The sequence below is a fragment of the Oncorhynchus tshawytscha genome, linkage group LG24, assembly GCF_018296145.1.
Source record: "Oncorhynchus tshawytscha isolate Ot180627B linkage group LG24, Otsh_v2.0, whole genome shotgun sequence".
Taxonomy (NCBI): domain Eukaryota; kingdom Metazoa; phylum Chordata; class Actinopteri; order Salmoniformes; family Salmonidae; genus Oncorhynchus; species Oncorhynchus tshawytscha.
The window spans coordinates 20,798,827-20,811,876 of NC_056452.1; the positions used below are offsets into that span (position 1 = coordinate 20,798,827).

Here is a 13,050-nt window from a genome sequence, read left to right on the forward strand (position 1 = left end):
ATAACGACTTGAATTCTAACATCTGGAACGTATTGAAGGATCCACTCCATGTTAAAGTATGTTTTGCCATGTGCTGATTAAGCGCTCCAGCAAGTCTTGATTCTGTATGTACTACTTTCTGGTCCTCAGGTCCATCGTTGGTCGACGTTTCTTCTTCATCGTTGGCACACTGTACCTATACAGGTGTATCACCATGTACATAACCACACTCCCTGTGCCAGGAATGCATTTCAAGTGCTCTCCTAAGGTACTTGCCACTTCTCCCTGGGCTGAGAAATATAGACTTTTTGTTGCATTATTTAATTATGCAAAAACATACAGGTAACTGCCAAAATAAAGGAAATGCCAACATATTTTCTTAATAGGGCGTTGGGCCTCCATGAGTCAGAACAGCTTCAGTGCGCCTTGGCATATATTCTGCTAGTGTCTGGAACTCTATTGGATGGGTGCAACCCCATTGGTCCACTAAATTCCATAATGTGTTATTTTTTTTGTTGATGGTGGTGGAAAATGCTGTCTCAAGCCACTCTCCAGAATCTCCCATAAGTGTTCAATTGGGTTGAGATGATGGCCATGGCATATGGTTTACATCGTTTTCATGTTCATCAAACCATTCAGTGACCACTCGTACCCAGTGGACGGGGGCATAGCTATGGTAGCAAAAACAAGGACCTGCCAAGCATGTTTATACATGACCCTAATCATGGGATGTTAATTGCTTAATTAACTCAGGAACCAGACTTGCGTGGAAGCACCTGCTTTCAATATACTTTGTACCCCTCAATTACTCAAGTGTATCCATTATTTTGGCAGTTACCTGCAGCATACTAAGTGAAATGACTGTAGTTAGTAGCTTGTCTTAACATGTCTGTGAACCTCAGAGGTCGATGTTGAAAGTGCTGAGTGAGAAGGCTCCGAGAATAGCATTTTTTTTATGTGGCTGATGAGAAAAGCAACATTATTTTCCAGCTGTTGACCCCTTATGGTCCCAATTTTCCAATGCAGGCAGGATTTTAAAAGGCAGATACATTTTTTTTTTTTTTTAGAACTGGAGATGTTCTCACGTTAAACGACAACAGACGATTTTTGCCTCTTTGAAGGTTTATTTTTATTTGTGGCATGTTGGTTATGTTTTTAAGGATAGTAGATGGCATTTGTCAATTTGATTTAGACTCATGTCATCAGCAGTTTCTCAGCCATGCTATAGTAAAAGCTGATATATTCCCTCACATTAAGTTGATGATTTATCTGTAGCCAACATTTTATATGTTCTTAAGACTCAATGGCTGTGAACATTTTATTTGACTGCGTATGACCACTTTGTTCACCTACTGTGACAACCACTTTTCTCAATGCTCCCTACTTTTAGCAGGTCTGTTCAGTCAGGAAGCAGGGGTGTGGCGTTACAGTTCCTCTTGAGTGTTCCTGCCCTCACGTTAGTGGGAGGCATACAGTAGAGAACTAGTGAACAAGGCCAGGATCTGCATCCCCTCAGCACACCACAGGCCAGGATATCCCCGTAAAGGAAACCATTCGTTATCAGTCCAAATTTGCCGGCTCATCTATTTCTGACAATTCCACATTTCCTATTTAATCTATCTGAATTAACCAAATTAGTGATAGCTTTCCAACTGTTGAAAGCAGTTGGCTGTGGGCCAGCGTTTCTGACTGGAGGCCTTGTTCCAAGTTAGTCTGATCATGTATGATCAGCTTCTAACTGGCGAACAGGGTTAGTACTGTTCAAGCTCCTAATAGTAGGCTAACACATCCCCTTTCGCAGACGCACAGGTTGTTACTGTATTATTGTTGAATAAGTCTGATTTGACATTTTATGCCTTTCTGGAGCACACTAACTTGACATACTTTTGTGGTGTTTTATTTTTGTATTCTGTTGTAGCTGTTTGGTGACTGGGAATCCCAAATGCGGCGAGTCATGAAGATGATTGCAGGAGGAGGCCTCACCATCACTGGCTCGCACCACATGTGTGGGGACTACCTTTACAGTGGCCACACAGTCATGCTGACACTCAGCTATCTCTTCATTAAAGAATGTAAGTAGGCTACACAACACTACGGCATAGCCTCTCTTAGTGAAGTCTGTGATGTTTTATTTTTGGAGTGGAGGAGACGGTCTGTGGTAAACTGTACGAGCTGTTGGAGCTGATGTATGTTCTCTCAACAGGCATACATCTGATTGGTCACATTGACTTAAAGGTATTTTCTGTGTTTCTTGCAGACTCTCCAAAACGGTTCTGGTGGTACCATTTGATCTGCTGGCTGCTATGTGCTGTAGGCCTCTTCTGCATTCTCTTGGCTCATGACCACTACTCCATAGATGTGGTGGTGGCTTACTTCATCACCACACGCCTATTCTGGTGGTACCACACCATGGCCAACCAGCAAGTAAGTCTATATTTGGTCACACTTACCAGTGGAATAACCAATGTAAATACCCTGTAATAGACTAGTATTACCTGCATGTTCAACGTGTATCAACAATTTAAGGCATGTTGTTGTTCATGAACATTTAATTTGTTTCACAGGTGCTGAAGGAATCATCGCAGAGCAACTTTTTCTCAAGGGTGTGGTGGTACCGAATTTTCCAGTACCTGGAACAGAATGTCACAGGCATCGTCCCTCGGAACTACCAGATGCCGCTGTCATGGCCAACGGCCCAATGGAGTCAAGTGAAGTACAGCCGTATTGACACACAGTGCCCGTGACAGCGGGATGTGACCCCCAGGAGGACATGATGGTGGGTCTCTTAACAACACTCTTTAAAGTGCCACATCTAATCACAAGAAGATGCCCTATCTATCGAACGTTGATGCTGTTCCATCTCCCTTTAACGTTCTCCTGTAACATACACTCCAGTCCAACTGGCTAGTACTGTGACAACCATCGTTTCAGCCAAAACATTTCACATTGGAAAACAATCATTCTATCCTCTCGAGGCTACTCTGAAAGTAATGGTTTCCAGTGGGTGGATCGCAAGCATTTCAAAAGTGGGTCCAGATCTATTTCAGCTCGCAACAGGAAATCTATAGTTAAAGGCTAATATCTCCCTCTGTAACCGGTTACTGAAATGTTATTAAATAAACATGTTTGTCACAGCGATTGGGCTGTTCCAAAAGTTTGGTGTTATCATGCTCAGATGTTTTACCAAGTTTTGGTTCAAAATAGCTTTGAGAACTGACCTGTCGTGAAGCAGGAGGCGTTTTTTTGTAGTGACTTACATTTTTGTAGTTGTCTAAAATAAGCTTGGCCAAGGTGTAAACTATTTTCTAAGCATATAACAGGTTTATTATTCAAATTAATGCTTTAGATTTTTACAGTTAGGAGACTATAGCAAAAAGGAGAAAATAAATTAGTAACAATATTCCTCAGTGCCTTTCTTGTTGTGATTGTACAGTAAGTGTATCAGTGTCCTCATTAATGTTGACTTGAATGACCGTTTTTAAAGTGCTACATCAGTATTTACACTTGAACAGATAGGAGGGTGTTTAAATGAACCTGATGCTGATCACCGATTACAGCATAGACAGTTGAGCAATTACGACTCCATGACATTTTCTCCCTGTTTCTGAATGTAAAGAATCATGAAATTCTTTTAACCATGTTAGTGTCTTTCCAAGTCAGTCATGTTTGCTTAAAAAAAAAAAGAACATTTCTTATTTTCCCTTGATTTATTTATTACATCGATAATTTCTTGTGTTTTTGCTTGGGATATTGGATTCCCATGTAATTTCTTGCCTATTAGGCCAAATAGCTGCATTGTTTAGGCTGTCCTTTGACCCAAAGGTTAGGTCAGTGTGATGGAGAGGGAGGTTAAAAGCAAGGTTTTATTGAGTGTTCCTGACAATTTCTCAGCTTACTGATGATGACTGACCCAAATGCCCCTCTCCTCAATTTATATGTATACCTCAGAAGTGTCGTGTTAACCAACCAATGAGAAGAGCTGATTATGGTGTAATCATGGAAGAAATTAATCCAAAAGGAAATAAATCATATTTAGCACACCTTAATCTGCGATTCTTTTGTTTTATTTATGTACTGGAGAAGTGATCTTTCTCTACACAATTTGGTCATGATAGCTTTGCACAGTCTTGGCGTTCTCTCAACCAGCTTCGTGAGGTAGTAATTTCAAGTAACGGGTGTGCCTTGTTAAAAGTTAAATTGTGGAATTTCTTCCCTTATTAATGCGTTTGAGATAATGTGTTGTGACACGGTAGGGTTGGAATACAGAAGATGGTATTTTACCAAACAGGGCTAAGTTCATATTATGGCAAGAAAAGCTCAAATAAGCAAAGCGAAATGAAAGTCCATTACTTTAAGACATGAAGGTCAGTCGATGCAGAACACTTCAAGAACTTTTATAGTTTCAAGTGCAGTCGCAAAATCCATCAAGCGCTATGATAAACTGGCTCTCATGAGGACCACCACAGGAAAGGAAGACCCAGAGTTCCCTCTGCTGCAGAGGATAAGCTCTGCAGCAGAGTTCACTTCACCTCAGATTGCTGCCAAAATAAATGCTTCAGAGTTCAAGTAACCGGCATATCTCAACATCAACTATTCAGAGGAGACTGTGTGAATCAGGTTTTCATGGTTGAATTGCTGCAAAGAAACCACTATTAAAGGACACCAATGAGAAGAAGAGACTTGCTTGGGCCTAGAAACACAAGCAATGGACATTAGACCAACGGAAATCTGTCCTTTTGATCTGATGAGTCGAAATTTGAGATTTTTTGGGGTTCCAACTGCTGTGTCTTTGTGAGACGCAGAGTAGGTGAATGAAGGATCTCTGCATGTGGGGTTCCCACCATGAAGCATGGAGGAGGTGTGGGGGTGCTTTGCTGGTGACACTGTCAGTGATTTATTTAGAATTCCAGGCACACTTAACCAGCATGCCTACCACAGCATTCTGCAGCGTTACGCCATTCCATCGGGTTGCACTTAATCCCACTATCAGTTGTTTTTCAAAAGGACAATGACCAACACACTTCCAGGCTGTGTAAGGGCTATTTGACTAAGGAGAGTGATGGAGTGCTGCATCAGATGACCTGCCTCCACAATCACCTGACCTCAACCCAATTGAGATGGTTTGGGATGAGTTGGATCGCAGCGCAAAGGAAAAGCAGCCATCAAGTGCTCAGCATATGTGGGAACTCCTTCAAGACTGATGGAAAAGCATTCCAGGTAAAGCTGGTTGAGAAAATGCCAAAAGTGTGCAAAGCTGTCTTCAAGGCAAAGCGTGGCTACTTTGAAGAATCTAAACTATAAAATAAATGTTTTTTTTAAACAATTTTTGGTTACGACATGATTCCATAAGTTTCATTTCATAGTTTTGATGTCTTCACTGTTTTATTCTACAATGTAAAACATAGTAAAAATAAAGAAAAACCCTTCAATGAGTAGGTGTGTCCAAACTTTTGACTCGTACTGTATATCTATGACCTTTGGAGTGAAAATGACTTCCAAGGGATATTTGAAAGTTGTGCAACTTAACAGCCACCCTTGGACAAGACTGAGGTTTATTTTATGGTACTGCTGGTTTGTTTTTAATACAGGCTGTAAAACAATATCTGATCAAGTCATGTTGCCTTTGTTCCAGGACTGTACACTATAACCTAGTCAGTCTAAAATAATCCTGCAGCAACATGAAATGTGGATTATAATTAGACATTTTTGTTGAGGGTGATACAGTACATTTTTCGTGAGGGGAAAATCAAGTCTGAAATTTCAGTGGAAATGACAAACTTCTGAAGCTTTTTTAAACCTCATATGCTACAAGTTTTTCACTTCCTGCATTGGAAGTTCTCCTGCAACATGGTGATCAAATGTAAGATCCTTCACCTGTATGGGTAATGGCATTTCCAACTCCATGTCCACCAACCATTATGCTCTGCAGTTAGTGTCTTCAGAAAGTATTCACACCCCTTGACTTATTCCCCATTTTGTTGTTTCAGCCTGAATTCAAAATGAATTAAATTAAACTCTCACCCACCTGCACATACAATACCGCCATAATGACAAAGTGAAAACATGTTTTTACAAATGTTTGCATATTTATTGAAGATGAAATACAAAAATATCTAATTTACATACACTACTGGTCAAACATTTTAGAACACCTACTCATTCAAGGGTTTTTATTTAGACTTTTTTCTACATTGGAGAATAATAGTGAAGACATCAAAACTATGAAATAACACATGGAATCATGTAGGAACCAAAAAACTTAAAACAGATTCTTCAAATAGCCACCCTTTACCTTGATGACAGATTCGCACACTCTTGGCGTTCGCTCAACCAGCTTCATGAGGTTGTAATTTCAATTAACAGCTGGGCCTTAATTTGTGGAATTTCTTTCCTTCTTAATGCATTTGAGCAAATCAGTTGTGTTGTGACAAGGTAGGGGGTATACAGAAGATATGACTATTTGGAAAAAGACCAAGTCCATATTATGGCAAGAACAGCTCAAATAAGCAAAGCGAAACGACAGTCCATCATTACTTTAAGACATGAAGGGCAGTCAATACGGAACATTTTAAGAACTTCGAAAGTTTCAAGTGCAGTCGCAAAAACCATCAAGCGCTATGATTAAACTGGCTCTCATGAGGACCACCACAGCAATGGAAGACCCAGAGTTACCTCTGCTGCAGAGGATAAGTTAGTCACCAGCTTCAGAAATTGCAGCCCAAATAAATGTTTCACAGTTCAACTGACAAATCTCAACATCAACTGTTCAGAGGAGACTGTGAATCAGGCCTTCATGGTGGAATTGCTGCAAAGAAACCACTACTAAAGGACACCAATAAGAAGAGACTTGCTTGGGACAAGAACACGAGCAATGGACATTAGACCGGTCTGGAGTCCAAATCTGATATTTTTGGTTCCAACTGCCATGTCTTTGTCAGACGCGGTGTGGGTGAACGGATGATCTCCGCATGTGTATTTCCCACCGTAAAGCATGGAGGAGGAGGTGTGATGGTGTGCGGGTGCTTTGCTGGTGACACTGTCTGTGATGAATTTATAATTCAAGGCAGACTTAACCAGCATGGCTACCACAGCATTCTGCAGCTATACTCCATCCCATCTGGCTGTGTAAGGGCTATTTTACCAAGAAGGAGAGTGATGGAGTGCTGCATCAGATGACCTGGCCTCCACAATCCCCTGACCTCAACCAATTTGAGATGGTTTGGGATGAGTCGGACTGTAGAGTGAAGGAAAAGCAGCCAACAAGTGCTCAGCATATGTGGGAACTCCTTCAAATCAAATCAAAGTTTATTTGTCACGTGCGCCGAATACAACAGGTATTTAACAGTGAAATGCTTACTTATAGGCTCTAACCAATGGTGCGAGAAAAAAGGTGTGTGTGTGTGTATGTGTGTGTGTGTGTAGGTAAGTAAAGAAATAAAACAACAGTAAAAAGACAATCGAAAAAAGAGTAGCAAGGCTATATACAGACACCTGTTAGTCAGGCTTATTGAGGTAGTATGTACATGTAGGTTTCGTTAAAGTGACTATGCATATATGATGAACAGAGAGTAGCAGAAGCGTAAAAAGAGGGGTTGGCGGGTGGTGGGACACAATGCAGATAGCCCGGTCAGCCAATGTGCGGGAGCACTGATGGTGCTATGTATGTACATGTAGGTTTCGTTAAGGGAGGTGTTTAGTCCCAGAATCCTTAGCTTGGTGATGAGCTTTGAGGGTACTATGGTGTTGAACGCTGAGCTGTAGTCAATGAACAGCATTCTCACATAGGTGTTCCTTTTGTCCAGGTGGGAAAGGGCAGTGTGGAGTGCAATAGAGATTGCATCATCTGTGGATCTGTTTGGGTGGTATGCAAATTGCAGTGGGTCTAGGGTTTCTGGGATAATGTTGTTGATGTGAGCCATTACCAGCCTTTCAAAGCACTTCATGGCTACGGACGTGAGTGCTACGGGTCTGTAGTCATTTAGGCAGGTTGCCTTCATGTTCTTGGGCACAGGGACTATGGTGGTCTGCTTGAAGCATGTTGGTATTAGACTCAATCAGGGACATGTTGAAAATGTCAGTGAAGACACCTGCCAGTTGGTCAGCACACGTCCTGGTAATCCGTCTGGCCCCGCAGCCTTGTGTATGTTGACCTGTTTAAAGGTCTTACTCACGTCGGCTACGGAGAGTGTGATCACACAGTCGTCTGGAACAGCTGATGCTCTCATGCATGCCTCAGTGTTGCTTGCCTCGAAGCGAGCATAGAAGTGATTTAGCTCGTCTGGTAGGCTTGTGTCACTGGGCAGCTTGCAGCTGTGCTTCCCTTTGTAGTCTGTAATAGTTTGCAAGCCCTGTCACATCCGACGAGCGTCAGAGCCGGTGTAGTATGATTCAATCTTAGCCCTGTATTGACGCTTTGCCTGTTTGATGGTTCGTCGCAGGGCATAGTGGGATTTCTTATATGCACCTTGAAAGCAGCAGCTCTACTCTTTAGCTCAGTGCGAATGTGCCTGTAATCCATGGCTTCTGGTTGGGGTATCTACGTACAGTCACTGTGGGGACGACTTCCTCAATGCACTTATTGATAAAGGTGTATTCCTCAATGTCATCAGAAGAATCCCAGAACATGTTCCAGTCTGTGATAGCAAAACAGTCCTGTAGCTTAGCATCTGCTTCAGCTGACCATTTTTTTATAGACCGAGTCACTGGTGCTTCCTGATTTAATTTTTGCTTGTAAGCAGGAATCAGGAGGATAGAGTTGTGGTCGGATTTACCAAATGGAGGGCGAGGGAGAGCTTTGTACTCGTCTCTGTGTGTGGAGTATATGTGATCTAGAATTTCTTCCCTCTGGTTGATAGAGATTTGGTAGAACTGATTTAAGTTTCCCTGCATTAAATTCTCCGGCAAACTAGGAGCGCCACCTCTGGGGGAGTGGTTTCCTGTTAGCTTATTTCCTTATACAGCTGACTGAGTGTGGTTTTAGTGCCAGCATCTGTCTGGTGGTAAATAAACAGCCACGAAAAGAACAGCTGAGAACTCTCTAGGCAAGTAGTGTGGCCTGCAGTTTATCACAATATACTCTACTTCAGGTGAGCAAAATCTAGAGACTTACTTAGATTTCGTGCACCAGCTCTAGCTGAATATCCATGTCGTCATTCAGCCACGATTCCGTGAAGCATAGGATATTACAGTTTTTGATGTCCCGTTGGTAGGATATTCGTGATCGTACCTCGTCTAGTTTATTGTTCAATGATTGCTCGTTGGCGAGTAATATTGATGGTAACGGCAGTTTTCCTAGTTGCCTTCTGCGGGTCCAGACGAGGCATCCGGCTCTTCGTCCTCTGCATCGCTTCCTTTTGCGAATAATTGGGATGTCTGCCCTGTGGGGTGTTTGGAGAATATCTTGTGAGTCCTGCTTGTTGTTGTTGAAGAAATCGTAGTCTAATCCGAGGTGAGTGATCGCTGATATCCAGAAGCTCTTTTCTTCCGTAAGATACGGTTGCAGAAACATTATGTACAAAATAATTTACAAATGACGCGGAAAAAACCCACACAATAACACAATTGGTTAGGAGACCGTAAAACGGTGGCCATCTCCTCCGGCGCCATTTTCATTCAAGACTGTTGGAAAAGCATTCCAGGTGAAGCTGGTTGAGAGAATATCAAGAGTGTGCAAAGCTGTCATCAAGGCAAAGGGTGGCTATTTGAAATATAATATATTTGGATTTGTTTAACACTTTTTGGTTACTACATAATTCTATGTGTGTTATTTCATAGTTTTGACGTCTTCACAAGTCTTCTACAATGTAGAAATGAGTAAAAATAAAGAAAAACCCTTGAATGAGTAGGTGTTCTGAAACTTTTGTTTCAGTATTCACACCCCAAATTGAGATTTGGTGCATCCAATTTCCTTTGAACATCCTTGATGTCAATACAACTTGATTGGTGTCCACCTGTGGCCAATTCAATTGTTTGGACATGATTTCGAAAGAATCATACCTGTCTATATAAGGTCCCACAGTTGACACTGCATGTCAGGGCAGAAACTATAGCATGAAGTACAAGGAACTGTCTGTAGATCTCTGAGATATAATTGTGAATAGGCATATATTTGGGGAAGAGTATAAAACAATTTCTTGAGTGTTGAAAGTTTCCAAAAGCATAGTGGACTCCATCATTGGGAAATTTAAAAAATATGGAACTACCCAGACTCTGCCTAGAGCTGACCATCTGACCAAACTGAGCAACGGGGCAAAAATGACCTTGATCAGGGAGGTGACCAAGAACCCAATGACCACTCGGACAGAACTACAGAGTTCCTTGGCTGAGATGGGAGAAACTGCCTGAAGGACAACAGTCCTTAGACTGAGGTGAAGATATCAGTTCTAACAGGACAATGACCCCAAGCATACAGCCAAAGCAACGCTGGAATGGCTTCAGAGCAAGAATGTGAAAGTCCTTGAGTGGCCCAGCCAAAGCCCAGACTTGAATCCCATTGAAAATCTGTGGAAAGACTTGAAGATTGCTGTTCACCACTGCTCCCCATATAACTTAATAGAGCTTTGACAAAATAAATCTGAATGGGAGAAATTCCCAAATTCAGATGTGCAATGCTGATAGACATACCCAAGACAATTCAAAGCTGTAATCGCCGCCAAAGGTGCTTCTACAAAGTATTGACTCACGTGTTTAAATACTTATGTACATTTGATATTCCTGTATTCCATATGCAATAAATTTGCTAAAATATCTAAACATGTTTTCACTGTCATTATGGGTCATTGTGTGTAGATGGGTGAGAAAAAAAAGGTATTCAATACCTCTTGATTTCAGCCTGTAACACAACAATATGTGGAATACGTTAAGTAGTTTAAATACTTTCTGAAAGCACTGTATGTCATTCAGTACCATACTTAAGCAATCAGGCACGGGGGGGCTGGTATAGGGCCAATATACCACGGCTAAGGACTGTTCTTAGGCACTACGCAATGCCGTGGTATATTGGTCATATACCACACACCCTCGTACCTTATTGCTATTATAAACTGGTTACCAATGTAATTAGAGCAGTACAAATAAATGTTTTGTCAGAGGCATGGTATATGGTCTGATATACCACGGCTGTCAGCCAATCAGCATTCAGGCTCGAACCATCCAGGTTATAATAGAAATGATTCTGCTTTTGACTGTTGCTATCTTGAAATTTCATTGAATATTAGACAGAGTGTGAGCTAGGTGAAGTATTCACTCAGCTGATACTGATCCTTTACCATTTGATTGCGTCCATGCAAAAGCATAATGTATCGTTATTTCATTGAATTACCTCAAGCGGGGCTCCCTTGTCAAAGAGACCCTGGTCTCAATGGTGACTCCCTGCTTAAAGAAAGGTTAAATATATATATTTTTAAATAAGCGTCTATGTGTTTCAAGAACCGTCTCTTTCTTCTATTTGCTGTAATTGACTGATACAGCTTATCATTTCAAATCAAACGAAATACACATATTTAGCAGATGTTATTGCGGGTGTAGCTTAATGCTTGTTTGCATCAGTCAGGTGTGCATCAGTCAAGGTTTAAGCTGAATGACTTGCATTCATGAAGCACTTCTCACATGCCCAGGAAGTGTTTTTATTAACAACATTAACACCATGTTGGTTACGCGTAGCGTTGTGCCATGGCTCGGAGTTAATATCAGTCATGGTTAATCTCAGTCAAGGCTATTCACTGGGAAGACCGATCACGTAAGAGTTCATCAATGTTTGTCTCATTTTGCTCGTGGGTAACTTTGTAGTTTTTTTTAGTGCGAGATAGCAGGGGTTTGTCATGGGGTTCATTTATGAATACGAGTAACGTTCCTTCACACATGACGGCCAAGAATAAAATCTTCATTCAGTTTATTTATAATAGTCTAATTCATAAAAACGGGTTTATTTTTTGATAGTGTTAACAACTGATGTGTAATATTTTTTGGGGACTTCAGAGGAACCAGTGCCTACGGTCAGTCCTACAGCAGGACCACAGTAAACAGCCCATTATCAGTTTGAAAACTTCATCCTGGCACGTTTTGGAAAAAAGGGCACGTGTCACAGTAGCTGATGTTTTTCTCAATACATTGCAATCAATGGGAAAAGATGAGTGTCACAGGGTTGATGTGACTGAGCAAGAAGTGAGAGAGAGAGAGAGAAGGGGAGAGGGAGGGAGGGGATGAGAAGGGAGAGAGAAGGGAAGAGAGAAGGGACAAGAGAGAGGGAGAGGGTGAAGGAGGGAGAGAGAGGAGAGAGATGAGAGGAGGTCAAGGGAGGGAAAGAAGGAGCGAGAGAGAATGGAGGGAGGAGGAGGGAGAGAAGGTGTAGAGTGATGGAGGGATGGAGAGGGTGAAAGAACAGGGAGAGAAGAGAATGAGGAGGGGTAAAGAGGAGGTTAGTGTGAGAAGAGACAGACATGAGATAAACAACAAAAACGTCAGCGAGAAACTTACCAGGATGATGTTTTCCTATGATATTATGTTGGGTGAGCAGAGCAGACTGTACCAGACCCCCTGGAGATGTCCCCCTGGTGAGTGGCAATCGTCCGTCAGCACTCCAAAATAACATTTCCCCTGCAGTTCTACCTGGACTCTCCCAACTCACACTAGTGTTCGTGCATCATTGACCTACAAACCACAACCACTAGTTCCCTCCTCTATTCCTGTTTGCTGTGTGTGTGTGACTGTTTGGTGTGTGTGTCTGTTTGGTGTGTGTGTCTGTTTGGTGTGTGTTTCTGTTTTGTGTGTGTGTGTCCGGTGTGTGTGTGTGTGTGTGTGTGTCCGGTGTGTGGTAATAAAGTGTGGAATGTATTTGTAATTGATTTAATCTAACCTTTATTTAACTAGGCAAGTCAATTAAGAACAAATTCTTATTTACAATGACGGCCTACCCCGGCCAAATCCAAACCCGGACGACGCTGGTCATTTACGTTCTCTAACCGGGACGCCGGGACAGTTGCATCCATATGTGAAGCACCACCTCTATCAAAGTCCACCACCACATGGTGGCGCTCTTTTTCAGACACTGTGTCTTGTTCCAGGGGCCGTATG

General features: G+C 41.9%; 1 protein-coding gene across 5 annotated transcripts in view; it reads left to right on the plus strand.

The window, feature by feature from the left end:
* Window positions 1-2,740, plus strand: part of LOC112223437 (phosphatidylcholine:ceramide cholinephosphotransferase 1) — a 40,956-nt gene extending 38,216 nt beyond the window's left edge. For all 5 annotated transcript variants that reach the window (XM_024386448.2, XM_024386449.2, XM_024386447.2 and 2 more), the window contains 4 exons: window positions 130-247; window positions 1,898-2,051; window positions 2,237-2,403; window positions 2,544-2,740. In XM_024386448.2, coding sequence (XP_024242216.1) covers window positions 130-247; window positions 1,898-2,051; window positions 2,237-2,403; window positions 2,544-2,723 — 619 coding nt within the window. In that variant the 3' untranslated portion in view covers window positions 2,724-2,740. The remainder of the gene's footprint in view (window positions 1-129; window positions 248-1,897; window positions 2,052-2,236; window positions 2,404-2,543) is intronic.
* The last annotated feature ends 10,310 nt before the right edge of the window (window positions 2,741-13,050 follow it).